The 14574-nt window shown below is 36.0% G+C and overlaps 1 protein-coding gene across 1 annotated transcript; it reads right to left on the bottom strand.

Annotated features, from left to right (window-relative positions):
- Window positions 1-2958: 2958 nt before the first annotated feature.
- Window positions 2959-6363, bottom strand: Znf302 (zinc finger protein 302). The gene is made up of 5 exons (XM_063254050.1): window positions 6225-6363; window positions 5405-5491; window positions 4300-4373; window positions 3715-3927; window positions 2959-3546 (listed from the first exon to the last, which is right to left on the bottom strand). Exons 1-5 carry the CDS (start codon window positions 6361-6363, stop codon window positions 2959-2961), a joined length of 1101 nt encoding a protein of 366 aa, XP_063110120.1.
- Window positions 6364-14574: the final 8211 nt, after the last annotated feature.

The raw sequence follows: 14574 nt of genomic DNA, 5'->3' as shown, positions 1-14574 counted from the left end.
CTTTTTCTTTTTTTTTGCCTTTTTGAGACAGGGTCTCTCTAATGGCAGTTTGGGCTGGCCTTGAACTCACTTTGTAGCCCAAGCTGATCTCCAATTTGCAATGATCCTTCTGCCTCAGCTTCCCAAGTGCTGAGATTACAGGCATGTGCCACCATGCCCGGCTTCTAATCTCTTAATTACCTTCTCACAATACTTGAAAAAGTTGTTTCAAATTTATTCACTTTGTCCTTTGTCAGGTATCATCCAGGAGAAAAGGATACATATGTGAATTTTTATTACAACATTTACTAAATGTGCTTTCTGGACAAATAGCATTAGCATCATCCAAGAATTTATGGAAATGTAAATTCTTGGCTTCACCTCTTATCAACTAAAACAAACTATGGGGGTGCAGCTTAGCAACCAGTGTTTAACAAACCTTCCTGTTGATTCTGATGTATCACTGAAGTTCGATAAGCATTTGTTATATCTTAACCCACAGTACTGTGCAATGTGTATGAGTGATGCTCAACAAATTTTCTTCAAATAGTGAATTAAGCTAACTCAAAGTGGACTGTAAATTATGCTCACCAAAATAATGATTTCATTACAGAGATGAAGTTATTTTTCTCTAGGATGCCATCTTGCAGTAATGACTAAAACTATAGCTAAAATTAGTGAAAATTTTCACAAGAAAGTCACATGAAAACTAAAGTAGTCAATGCATAACTAAATATATTCATATCCCATTAGCTAAAAATAATTTCTAAGTAGGACTCAAGCTGCAAGCTACTGCTGTAAGAAATATATCTGTCTCCTCCTGTATAGAATTTTGTTTACAAATAATACCAATGCGAAGTTTTACATGTAATTCCTATATCCTTTATGTTGTTCTATAATTCTTGTTGTCTAGCAAGATAACCCTTGGTGAACACTTTGCTGTATTTATGTCAGATTTCTCTTCAGTGGGAGGGATGTACTTTAATTGGAGGACTTCCCATGTGTAATTTTCTATAGGTTGTCTCTTGTACAGGTTTTTAAGACATTCATATCGCCTATGTTCTTTCTCATATTTGTTATATGTAGTTGTCTGTAGTGTGGATTTAACTAAGGAACAGAACTGATACTGACAAAGACTTTCTGCATCCTTATAGTTTCTTTACAGTATATACTCTGATGGATAATAAGGTTGTATCATTACTAAAGTTCATCCCACATTCTTCTTCAATAAAAAATTTCTGATACTGAACTAGAGAGAATCTGTGGCTAAAGTTTATTATAACAAATATTGTTTCAAATGCTGGAGAGGCTGTGGGGAAAAAGGAACTCTCCTGCACTGTTGGTGGGAATGTAGACTGGTACAGCCTTTGTGGAGGTCTGTCTGGAGATTTCTCAAAAAGTTGGGATTGGAAATCCCATTTATTCCAGCTATTCCACGTCTAGGCATATTCCCATAAGAACTGAAAGCATCATACCACAGTGATATATGTGCACCTATGTTTATAGCAGCACAATTTGTAATCGCTAGATCTTGGAAACAACCCAAGTGTCCATCAACTGAGGAATGGATAAAAAAGTTGTGGTATTTCTATACAATGGAGTATTATTCAGCTATAAAGAAGGATCACATTGAGATATTTATCAATAAATGGGCACAGCTTGAGACCATACTCATAAGTGAAATAAATCAATCTCGCATGTGTGAATACCGAATAGTTTCCCTAACGTAAGTAATGATTCAAATATATAAAAATATGTGGTAATCATGATTCCCCATTAGGTGGCCTTGAAGCCTTATAAAGTTTTCACTTATTAATTGGAAAGGCTTTATTCTGGGCTTCTTGATATGGAAATATTTGAAGCTATAGTATATGAAGTTTTATCCAAATATTTCAAGGAAAAAGACAGACACTATGGTAACTACTATTAAGTCAGGTTATTTGGTGGTGAAGCACTAGGTTGCTGAAACAGTCATGCTTTGACCTCTATTGTTATATTGTTATGTCCTGTTTTATCTCAATCTCTCCCTTATTCTTTAAAAAAATTATTTAGTTATTTCTTATGTTTGTTTTAATTAAGGGGAAAAATTTAAAAAATTAGCAGGATATATAATAGTAACTCTTTTTGATTTCCTATTAACTTGTTTTGAAGTCCTGTAATACTCCCACGATCTTGTTTTGACTGATTAGACTCTGTTCCATTCTGTACGATAGTATCAAGTTTGAGGGTATAGGCAACTACTTTGAAGGCAATAAGATTCACTAAGATGCCCATTCTGGTTTGACTATTGTCTCCTTTGGAAGTCCTCTAATGTTTACAATGCCTAAGTTTTATTGTTCTTGTTCTCTACTGTTTTGTCCAACTTTATAATATCTAATGAGATAGACAATTCTTTTTAAGGAAACAAGAGACAACGTTGATAACCATTGTTGATAACCTTGTACTCTGTTTTACATCATGAGCTATGTCTATCCTTGGTTTTGACTGACAGCTTTGTTTTGCCATATTTGACTTTATTCTCCCCCCCCCAAAGTAATAAGAACTAAGGAGTAATAAAATCCAAAATGTGTAAATTTTGTTGTAAAAAAGAGAGGGGGGAAAAAGCGCTCTAACGGATATAACAACAAGTGTGTTTAGGGGTGTTAAATAGTTGACTATATTAATGTTTTTGGATCATTGAACACAGCTGTTTGCAGTCTCTCTGTTTGAATGTCCACTTTGTAATCTTTGATACTGCGATTTGAGCAACTATTTCTAAGATGATAATATGTAATCTATTAACAGGTGATTTCTTACTGTTTTTTTTTGTAGTTCTGTATTATGTGTACCCTTATACCGCTTTGTTTTGTGTTTTTCTCTTTTTCCTTTTAAATAAAATTAAAAAAAAACAAATATTGTTTCATATATTTTCCCTCTCATATGTCTTCTGACATGTATAGTGATTTATTTAGTCTAAATATTTTTTCCATGTTCATTGCACTACTCTCTTTTTTCCATGTTCATTGAATTTCTCTCCATATGTGTTCTTTGATGGGCAGTAAGATTTGAACCCTTACTAAAAGCTTTCCCACATTCATTACATTTATATGGCTTTTCTCCAGTATGAATTCTTTGATGTACCATAAGGTTTGAACTACAACTGAAGGTCTTTCCACATTTAATACATTCATAAGGTTTCTCTCCAGTATGAATTCTGTGATGTTGAAGCAGGGATGACCTGTGACTGAAGGCTTTCCCACATATACTGCATTTATAAGGTTTCAACCTAATGTGATTTCTCAAATGCATATTCAGTGATTCAGGATGGCTGTAGGATTTGTTACATTTCTGACATTCAAAGTGTTTTTCTTCAGTATGAATACTCTGATGTTGAGTAAGAAATGAGAGACTACTAAAGACTTTCAGACATCTGTCACATTCAAATTGTTTCTCTACAGTGTGAATTCTCTGATGTCGAATAAGGTGTGAACTGCAGCAAAAAGTTTTCCCACATTCACTGCATTCATAAGGTTTCTCTCCAGTATGAATTTTCTGATGGTGAATAAGAGATGACCTATGAATGAAGGCCTTTGCACACATTTGACACTCATAAAGTTTTTCTTGAGTATGAATTCTCAGGTGTTCAATGAGATGTGAAACATGACCGAAAGACCTTCTGCAGTTCATACATTCATATGGTTTCTCTCCAGTGTGAGTGCTATGATGATTAGTAAGAGAAGAGACATGACTAAAGGCCTTTCCACACTCAATACATTTGTAAGGTTTCTCTCCACAGTGGCTTATCTGATGTCGAGTAAGAGATGAACCGTGGCTAAAAGCCTTCCCACACTCATGACATTCATAGGGTTTCTCTCCTGTATGAATTCTCCAGTGGCGATTAAGAATTGATTGTTTGCCAAAACTTTTCCCACATTCACTACATTGATAGATTTTCTCTCTATTATAAGTCTGATGAAGGGTAAGAGATTTGCTCTGGCTAAAAGCTGTCACACTTTCATTAGAATCCAAAACTTTACTTCTGTCATTGCTTTTCTCATTTTTTATAACTGACTTTTTGTATATACTTTTCTTTAACATACCATGTTTATATTATTTCTCTTCAGCAGAAATTATCTGTAGTTCAGAAAGAGTAGCATTTAAATGGAAGCTTCTTTTGAATGTATTGCAAATACTTTCTTCAGCTGGGCTTTCTCTAAAGGTGAAGGTCACTGGCTTGAAATGTTCAACCTGATGTCTATGTTTCCCCTCCATCTTCTCTACATATTCCCAGTCTTTGTTAAAGTTTGAAAATTCACTTTTTTAAAAAGTATTTTCTATTACTAAAGCTTGGGGTGAATCTTCATCATAAATATCCTTTGTTGATACTTCCTTGTTATCCCATTTTGATTCCCAATCTGAAATACATCAAGAAAGCAAAGCATTGCTTTTTCTACAGTTCATGAAGAATAACTACTATGGAGAATAGGAGAATTACACAAGAAAACCCCTAGAAAACATCTGGCTCTGCTAGGCATAGTGGAATCACAGTTACTGGAATCACAGTTACTCAAGAGGATCATGAATTCAGGCCAAATAACATAGGGAGACCCAATCTCAAAAAATGAATAAAATTTTGATAACTCATTCATTTTCATGATTTCTGAACAATGCTCAGGTGGAACACAGAATACAGACAGCTCCCAGGAACAGGAATAGAGGATGACAAGGGAGATGGGAAAAATATATACAATGGCATATGGGAAAAAAATCTGAAAGAAAATGTGGAAGGTATTCTATATTCCTAGCCATCATTCTGTGCTTATATTTTTGTGAAAGATCACATTTTATCTCATAACTTTCTCTAACTTTCAATTTATCTTAATTTGCTGCCAGATTAATGCACTTTTGTATCAGACAGTTACAATGACAACAAAATAGTCTAGTATGTCTTATGGGTTATAAAGATTTAGGCTTTCCACGTTTATGCAGTATCTCTGTGAAATGATGATAATGTACTGAACACTGGAAAATACCATTCCTAGAAACATTTTAATACATGCCTTAATTTTTCTAACAATATGAGCTATAAAACTCAACCTTAAGAAAAGTGATTTTTAAATCTAATTGATAAATTTTCTTAGCTTAAAACCATCAATATGTCCATTTCCTTACATAGGTTAAAGAAAAAACTAATTTGCTTTATTTTGTTTCAGATAAAACAACAATTTGAATTAGTACAATAGCATAACACTTCCCCTTCAATCACATGCATGAGTAAGAGACATAACAATCCATGATTGTGGAATAATAAGTTGGAAGTCTAAACTAAGAATCACTAAATGTTTCTTTTACATACAGGATCTCTACAGGCAGTATCCCTAAAATACCTCCACACTCACAACAAGCACTATCTCTGCCTGATTATAAAACTCACTTAGAAACATACCTTTTGATAGTTTTTTCTCCACCATCCAGGGTTCTTTTCCATCCTCCAATAAAGAGATCACATGTGGCTTAGTTATGGAAAGACCTGCTTACAAGAATAACATTGTTTTTTTTTTCCTTTTTTTTTATTTAAGAGGAAAAAGAGAAAAACACAAAACAAAACAAAGCGGTGTAAGGGTACACGTAATACAGAACTACAAAAAAAACATAACAGTAAGAAATCACCTGTTAATAGATTACATATTATCATCTTGAAAATAGTTGCTCAAATCACAGTATCAAAGAATACAAGGTGGACATCCACAGTCCTCCAGACACACAGAGAGGCCGATGCAGGCACCCCAGATCTGCCCAGCTCCTCCTCTGTACACTGATGGCTAGGAGTGGCCACAAAACAGGCTGGGCTCGGCTGATAGTGTGGGCCGGCCCACCCGTCGGGAGCTCAGCAGTTCTCCAAGTGTAACCGGAATGGGGAGGCTGATGTGGAAGCCTCAAACCCACCTATCCCCTTCACTGCACCTGGAAGCCTGGGGGGACTCCAACAGTCTGGGCGGAGATATCCAGAGTCCTCCAGACACGCAGAGAGGCCGGTGAGGGCACCCCAGATCTAAGAATAACATTGTTTAAGTTGTAGTCCTTAAGGATGAGCGGCCATCACAAAAGAAATCAAAGAAAAGGCAGAAGGATATTCACTGAAATGAGATGATGAGCTTTAGGGAAGATGGTACAGTAATTTGGCCATTTACTTAGGAGACCCTCCAGCAATTCAGAGTGCAAACAAAAGATCTCTCCTACCATAGAAGAGGGAAAGATATCCTTACCTAGAGAGGCTAGATTCTTATAATTTTGAACCATCACATTCTTGTATAAATCCCTCTGAGCAGAATCTAGCCATTCCCACTCTTCATGAGAGAAGTCTAGAGCCACATCACTAAACGTGACCTGAAACAGCAAAAACATTTAGGTTTAGCCATGGCCTAAGCCTCTTCTTATATTATACAAGGGTAAAATTATCCTGGTTGTAGAAGGAAGTAAAAGAGATTCAGGTCTTATGATTCTGGAAATCAGATTTGTTACATAATAACTAAATAATTATGTGCTTGACAGTAAGAATAAGAGACAAGTATACGTGTTTTGCTTCATAAGAATTAATTTTGTCAAAAAGAATACAATCATACAAATTTTTAAAATTAGTAGTTACTGCACAGGGCACAGTGGTAGGCACCTGTAATCACAGCACTCTGGGAGGCTATGACAAGAGGACTGCAAGTTTAAGCCCATTCAAGGTAGAAAGTTTGGTTACAAAGTACTGCATCGGGCCGTGTATATCAGTGCACACCCAAATCCATGTAAGATTTTTCTTAATGGCTATTTTATAGATGTTCAGAAGGTAATTCAATGAATGATTTTGGTGTTAGTTCACTTTATCTTTTCCTTATTAGATAAAACTTTTAAAAATACTTTACATAATTTTATTTTTAATTTCAATGTAATACAAGTAGATATATATTAACAAAAAATATTAAAAAGTACTTATTTCTATAAAAAACCAGAATTTTGGCCAGGGTTTAGCTTGTGCCTTCAAGCACAAGGTCATGAGTTCAATCCCCAGAACTAAAAAAAAAAGTTTCATAACAAATTAGAGAATAACTATAGTGTACCATAACTTTAAAAGAATAGGCAAAATATTACTTAGAATACAAATCATAGACAAAAAAGACTACCTTACAAACAAATGACAGATAATAGCACAAACCTTTCTTTTCAATGAACTAAGAAAAACTAGGAGTATAAATGAAAGAAATTAACATATATTAGAATGGGCATCATAATGAATTTCACTATCTTCACAGCTGTTGCCTAAACTTTCAAACCTGGTACTATCAAGTAAAACAGAATAGGGGGACATCAGTCAAAAACAAGATGGTGAGAGTAATACAGGGCTTTAAATCAAGATAATGGAAAGTCAAAGTGGGTTACTATAATATATCCTGCTGTTTTTAAATTTATTTTTCCCTTAATTAAAAGGATAAAAATAAAAAAGTAAATAATGAAGTGGAGATTGAGATAAAAGAGGGCATAACAGCAAAACAGCGCAGATCAAAACATAACCATTTAAGCAGAATAGTGTTTCACCACCAGATAATCCTGACCTAAAGGTAGTTACCATATTATCTCTTTCCTTGAAATCTTTGAGTATAACTTCGTATACTGTAGCATCAAATATATCAAAACAATGTAAAACCATTTAAGAGAGTGACAGCATTACAGGGTATTTAGAATCAACTAACAGAAAATGAACAATGGTTTCTGTATAATCTCCTTGTCTTTAAAAGTTTTTGCTTATACTATCATACATAATAAAATCCAATAAGATACAACCTGTTTAGACCAATGGAGACAGAAGAACAAAAGCTTGATGAGACTTCAAAACAAGATGATACTAAATCAGTATTACCTATTAAGACATCATTTTCTCCAAAATAGCTGTTCCTATCATCCAATCTTCTCTGCCTCATTTCTGTTGAGCTCTTTTTCTGTCATTAGTTGTCAGTTTGTCCTCTTCATTTCGATTTCTGCTCCATTCATTGTGGCCTCTCTGCCACTATTTCTGGAATCTTGGTATTTTTTATTTTTAGAATATCCTTCAGTAATCTCTGTAGAGTTGAATTGGTGGTTGCAAATTCCCCTAGTTCATCTTTATCCTGGAAGCACCTTGTTTTTCCATCAATTTCTAGGGACAGTTGTGCAGGATATATCAATCTTGGCTGGAGGTTATTATGTTTCAAAGCTTGAATTATTTATCCCCACGCTCTTCATGATTTGCTGGTTTGTGCCAAGAAGTCTGCTGTAATTCTGATGGGTGTTCCCTTGTAAGTGATCTGTTTCTTGTCTTTGATGGCTTTTAATATTCTGTTCTTGTATTGGATTTCTGGAATTTTGATTATTATATGCCTGGGTGTAGCTCTGTTTGGGTTGTAGGTGGCTGGGGACCTGTATGCCTCATACATCTGAGTATCTTTACCTTTTGCTAAATTAGGGAAATTCTCCTGGATTATTTCTGTGAATAGCTTTTGTAGTTTATTTGTTTGAGTCCCTACTTCTTCTTTTATGTTCTTAATTCTTAAGTTATGGATCCTCTTATCATCTTCTAGTCTTTGTATTATTGCTGTTTGTTTTCTTGTTATTTTAAAGAAGTTTTTCATTTCATGCTCCCACCTTACAAATCTGTCTTCCAGTTCTGATAATCTATCCTTAGTTTCTTTCAAGGTGTTATGCCATCTTTCAATAGAGTTTTTAGTTTCCTGGTAATCTCTTTGAACCTGCTTCACGTGTTCTATGTTTTCTCTATTTTCTCCATCAACCAATTCTCCCCTTTTTTTCTGTTCTTCCATTCCACCATCTGTTTTTTCTTGGGCAGTGCTTAGCATTTCTCTAACTATTCTACTTATTTATTGCTTTATTTTATTAAATACTTCATTTTTGAACTCATCTATGAGGCTCTGGAGATATCACTTTATGTGTATAGGTGCCGTGTCTGATATTGCATGTTTTCTGTCTTCATTCTCTTTTGCATTTACTTTCCTGGATCAGTGTTCTCAGTATTGGGGACTGAGGACCTTTTCTTGTTGCTCCCTTTCCCCATACTTTTTGTTCCTTCCATACAAGCGTATGTAGGAGGCCCAGTTTTTTTTTCTCTTTGTCTGTTACAGTTTTTTTAAATCTGCTGGCTAGGTGTTCCCACCCACTGCAGTGTACTAGGGAGACACAGACTTGGGCAGCCTCTGCTGGGCCTGCCCCTCCAAGTCAACCTACTGAATGCTTCACTGCTAGGGTGCACCGCCAGGCATAGGGACCTGATTTGGGCTAGCCTACTGGATCTTAGTCTGCAGTGTCACCAGACCAAGTGCTCCCCACCACTCGTGCTTGAGAGGGGAATATGCAACTAAAGTCATTGCAGGGCCCTGTTCCGGCTAGTCCGCTCGTTCCCAGAATGTCCTCTGTTAGAGCCTCCTACTCTATGAAAGGGTCCCCATTTCTTTCACTCACTGCAGGTCTATGCAGGGATCCTTTCCAGTCCCGCTCTCAACACCATTTGGTTCGCTGATTCCAGCTCTCAGAGCTTTTGCGCATTTCTCTCCCTGCCATGCAGATTGGGATGCAGTATCGGCAGCAGAAAATTCAAATTGCAGCTTCCAATGGCACGGGATCCAGCTTCTGCACTGAGATTTTATCTGTTCCTGTTATAGCATCAGGATTGCATTTCCAGTTGGTTTCTCTCAGCTTAGTTTGTTCCTGGGTCGGCAGGGTACATCTCCTGGATGTACCGCTCCTGGATTTTAAATTGTAATCTCAGAGAGCCTCTGTGGCTGCTGTTACTTGTCCGCCATGTTCTCTCGGAACTTGAAGTTCCAGGTAACAACCTAACTATCAGCACAGGTGTCCTCAAGCCTGGTGCATGTCGCTCCTTTCCCTTCTCAGTTCTTGCATTTTTGAGCATTTTTAGCTCAGTTGCCCATGACTATAGATCCCAAGAATATCGTGTGGCCTGATTGTCCCATGGTCTGATTGTCACAGTAGTTACTTACCAACTGAGATATTTCCTGTAAATTCATATAGGCGTTTTATCTCTGTTGCACTAAGGAAGGCCATTCTGGGGTGCATTACACACCTTCGGAGAACTAGCATTGCACTGAGTGCTTTGAGGACTTTAACCATCGCCCTGGGAAGAGTTGCTACTGTAACTGATCTACTTCTGTCCCCAGGAGCCTTTCTTTGGCTCACCCTTTGTCCCAGTCTACATAAAAGAGCGACAAACAACTATATACATGGGCCAGAGCAACCTATGTGCTGCCTTTTTAAATTAAATTTTAAATTTTTTTAAATTAAATTTTTTAAAATTAATTTTTAAATTAATTTTTTAAAATTAAATTTTAACATTTAAATAAAATTATAGAATGGCTATGAATTGTACATGACTAGCACTTGTGTATGTGATATTTGTTGGTGTTTCTTTGTTGGGATAATATGGATGTGATATTTAATTATTATAGCTGTTGTTTGTTTTCTAAGTAACATCAACTGGCTTTCTCTCAAGACTTAGAGTATGGAATAAGGAAAAGTTTGCTTACTGTCTCATATTTGCCTCTGCAATTTTCTCTCTCTTACTGCAAACTCTAATTTGTTATAAGTCAGATACTGCCACTCTTTATCCTCCAAACATTTTAAATCCTCTTTCATTTAATCTCTGTTGTAGACTGTGTACCTCATTGTGATTTACCATTCATAAATTCTTCTGTAGGGAATTTTTTTTAAAGTTGATTTTTCAAGCTTAGATATATTTGCTTCATAATATGTATCTGAAAATAAAAGTAGTTGAGTTTGTGGATCCTTTTGTAAATTTATATTTACAGTTATTCAGTTTGATTTTTAGTATTTTGAGTTTACTTTTTGTTACCTATCTCCAAACTTTGGACCTTCTCCATATGCTTGGCTGAAAGTGACTTCTAGGTTATATAATTTTAATTTAAGATAAGATCTGAATTACTAATTCTGTAGACCCTCTTTAAACTACACTTACAACATAATGTCTCATAGAAGACCCCTAAAATAGCTCTCCTTGAACGAAGAGAAAATAGCTCAACTTTAGCTAAACCTGGCCTTATCTCCATGTACTGATATGTACAGAGCTGGCAAAGCTATGTCCTTTTCCCTTCACTGGCTCTAAGTAATGTAAATAGGAATAACTGAGGTGTTAATGTGTAGTCTTTGATTCCAAGTGACAACTGTTTCCTCAGTTCAATCTCCCTCTAAAATGTTGAACACAGAGGGATGGCAGAGCCAACAGCTCCGGGATTGTCAACTGGGTTTGAGCCTCGAGATAGGAGGCTATGGTTTCCTGTGGCACAAAAGTTTACATATCGACTCGAGCCTCTGCCTGCAGCACGTCTGGGCCACCAGCAAGACCTGTCCCCATGGGCCAGGGAGTGACTGGGGGCCCACTGGCTGCCCCCACCTGTGACCCTGCTGTGGCTGCCAACCTGGAGGGGAGGCAGCACAAAAGCCACCACTGCTGCCACTACCATGACTACTGCTGCCCTGCTCCAGCCACTGCCACCTGGAGGTGAGGTGACACAAAGTAATACAGTGCAGGCCACAGCACTTGACTGATCTGGAGGGAGGGGCCAGCATATGCTGTCCCTGTATGCAACTCACTAGCACACTGCAGTGGGAATGGTCATCTAGTCAGCACACTTCAGAAGAATTATAACCAACAAAAAAATAAACTGGGGCCTCCTGGAAGAGGCAAAAAAGATGGGAAGAAGAAGCAACAACAAAAAGTCCCCAGGTCCCAACCCTGAGAACATTGACCCAGAACAGGTAAATACAAAAGAGAATGAGAACAGCAAACATGCAATATAAGACACAACACCAGTGGACATAAAGAGATATATTCGGGACCTCATAGATGAGTTCAAAAGTGAAATATTTAGCCAAATAAACAAGATATAAGAAAATTAATTAAAGAGATACTAAGCACCCCTCAAGCAGACACAGATGGAAGAAGGGAGGAACTCAAACAAAAGAGAGAACCATTTGATGAAGAATATAAAAAAATATAGGATACATGAAGCAGATTAAAAGAGATCACAGGAAATTAAAAACTCTATGAAAAGATGACAAATCAGCTTGAAAGAAACTAAGGAAAGATTATCCAAACTGGAGTACAATTTTGCAATGTGGGCATATGAAAGGGAAAACTTTTTAAAAATAACAAGGAAACAAGCAGTAACAATACAAAGGCTAGAAGATGACAAAAAGATCTATAATGAGAATAAAGAATGTGAATGAAGAAGCTGGGGTACAAACATAAGGGACTACAAAGCTTATTCACAGAAATAATTAAGGAGAACTTCTCAAACATAGGAAAAGAAAATGATATTCTGATATATGAGGCATACAGAACTGCAGCCACCTACAACCAAAACAGAGCTACACCCAGGCATACAGTAATCAAGAGCCCAGAAATTCAATATAAAGAACAAAATATTAAAAGCTATTAGAGACAAGAAACAGATAACCTATAGAGGAATGCCCATCAAAATAATGGCAGACTTCTCGACACAAACCATCAAGTCAAGAAAAGACTGGAGTGAAATATTCCAAGCCCTGAAAGAAAATAACCTCCAGCCCAGATTGATATACCCTGATAAACTGTCTCTAGAAATTAATGGAGAAACAAGATGCTTCCAAGACAAAGAGGAACTTGGGAAATTCTCAACCACGAATTCAAGTCTATAGAGAATATCACAGGGCATTCTAGAGAGAGAGAATAGTACTAGGATTTAAGGAACAGTGGCAGAGAGGCCTCGATGAATGGAGCAGAAAGCAGAATGAAGAAGATAAGCAAATAACTGATGGAAAACAAGAGCATAACAGAAATCAGGTAGAAAAGATTTTATTCAAAGTTGATATGATTGATAGTATCAGGTCTGAGAGTAAAGGCAACTACATTGAAGATGACAAGATTCTAAGATACACATTCTGGTTTGATAACTGCCAGTTTTTGAAGTTCTATACTATATACAAAGTTGTGTTTTTATTAATACTGTTACATAGTGATATATTCAATTATACTATATCTGATGATATAGCCAATCCTATTGGAGATAACAAGAGACAACACAGGAAACATGGTAGAACTCTTTGTACAATGGTCTTATATGTTTTTTTCATTTCATGTGTTTATAGGAATATATTTCATTTTACCATGCTTTGTTTCTCCATCTAATATAGAAAAGATAGAAATACATGTGAAGACTCATGCATGTGTAGAATCTATAAACAGTTTATGAGAACTGGTCTTATGACACATGATGAAGTGAACAGATACTTTGAAGAAAAAAGAGACACTAAAATACCCAGTGCTGATCCTAGAGTGTCATAATGTGAAACCAAGCAATAGAATTATGCTTTTTTCAGAGTGATATTAGCCTGCTTGGGTTTATTCAATGTCAACATAATAGAATATATGGATAACTGCATGTATGTTGAAGTGTATAGGATTTATAAGCATATTTCTAAGTTTCTGTTGGACAATTGAATGGTTGAAATCTCACTGTTTGAAAACTCCACTTTAGTATCTTGAATAAGTATTTGTAAGAAGACAATCTGTAATCATCAACTAGTGATTTCTTAGTTTATTGTTTCTTTGAAATTATGTATTATTTCTACCCATTTTTTGTTTTGTTTAGTCTTTCTTTAAATTTAATTAAAAAAGGTACTACAGCACTCAGTGCTGATCACAGAATGTCACGATGTGAAATCCAGTAACACTATTATTCTTTGTTCAGAATGATTTTAACCTGCTTTAGTTTGTTTAATCTAAACCTAAATGAAGATATGGATAACTGCGTGTATGTTTAAGTGTATACGATTGTCAACCATGTTACTAAGTTTTTGTTGGACAGTTGAACAGAACTGTTTGCAGTCTTGCTCTTTGAATCCTCACTTTACATATTCCACTCTTGTACCTGGAGCAACTATTTGTAAAAAGACAATATGTAAACATCAACTTGTGATTTCTTACAGTTTATTTTTTCTCTGAACATATGTATTATTTCTACCTATTTTCTGTTTTGCTTAGTCTTTATTTAAATACAATTTTTTAAAAAAAGTTTACAGATCATAAACTGAGGCAACAGCTCCCTACTTGTTAAATGCTACCTCAGTTGTGTTGTGCAGAATGGTCTTTCTGCATATCCTTCTTTTGCCTCCAAACTAGCTTAACTCACATTGCTAATAATTTGCACCATTCTCATGGTCACTCATCTCTAGCAACTACTTTCTTCATGAATTTGTAAAATCTGGATGAGGCCCTGGATTGTGGCCTTTGTTCCATGAACCCTTATCTGGACCAGACTCAGGACCTCTTGGCTGCTCTTACCTGTAAATATGTTTTACTGTCTTTATTTTCATCATGGGTTGCACTGGAGGTTGTAGATTAGAATTAACTCCTCAGAGTTCCAATAACATTCCCATGGATTTACAGATATAAACTTTCTGGATCGCAAGGAGGACAGAAAAAAGAATTTAAATAATGTGTCTGTCTAGTCCATCTAAAAAGTCTGATATAGGGATTTTTCTTCACTATTGATGGTGTTTGTTTGT

The sequence above is a fragment of the Cavia porcellus genome, unplaced genomic scaffold (assembly GCF_034190915.1).
Source record: "Cavia porcellus strain 051 isolate PalLab524CR breed Dunkin Hartley unplaced genomic scaffold, mCavPor4.1 scaffold_7, whole genome shotgun sequence".
Classification (NCBI taxonomy): domain Eukaryota; kingdom Metazoa; phylum Chordata; class Mammalia; order Rodentia; family Caviidae; genus Cavia; species Cavia porcellus.
The sequence above is the reverse complement of the archived record's forward strand: the minus strand, read 5'-3'. Positions and strand labels throughout refer to the sequence as shown.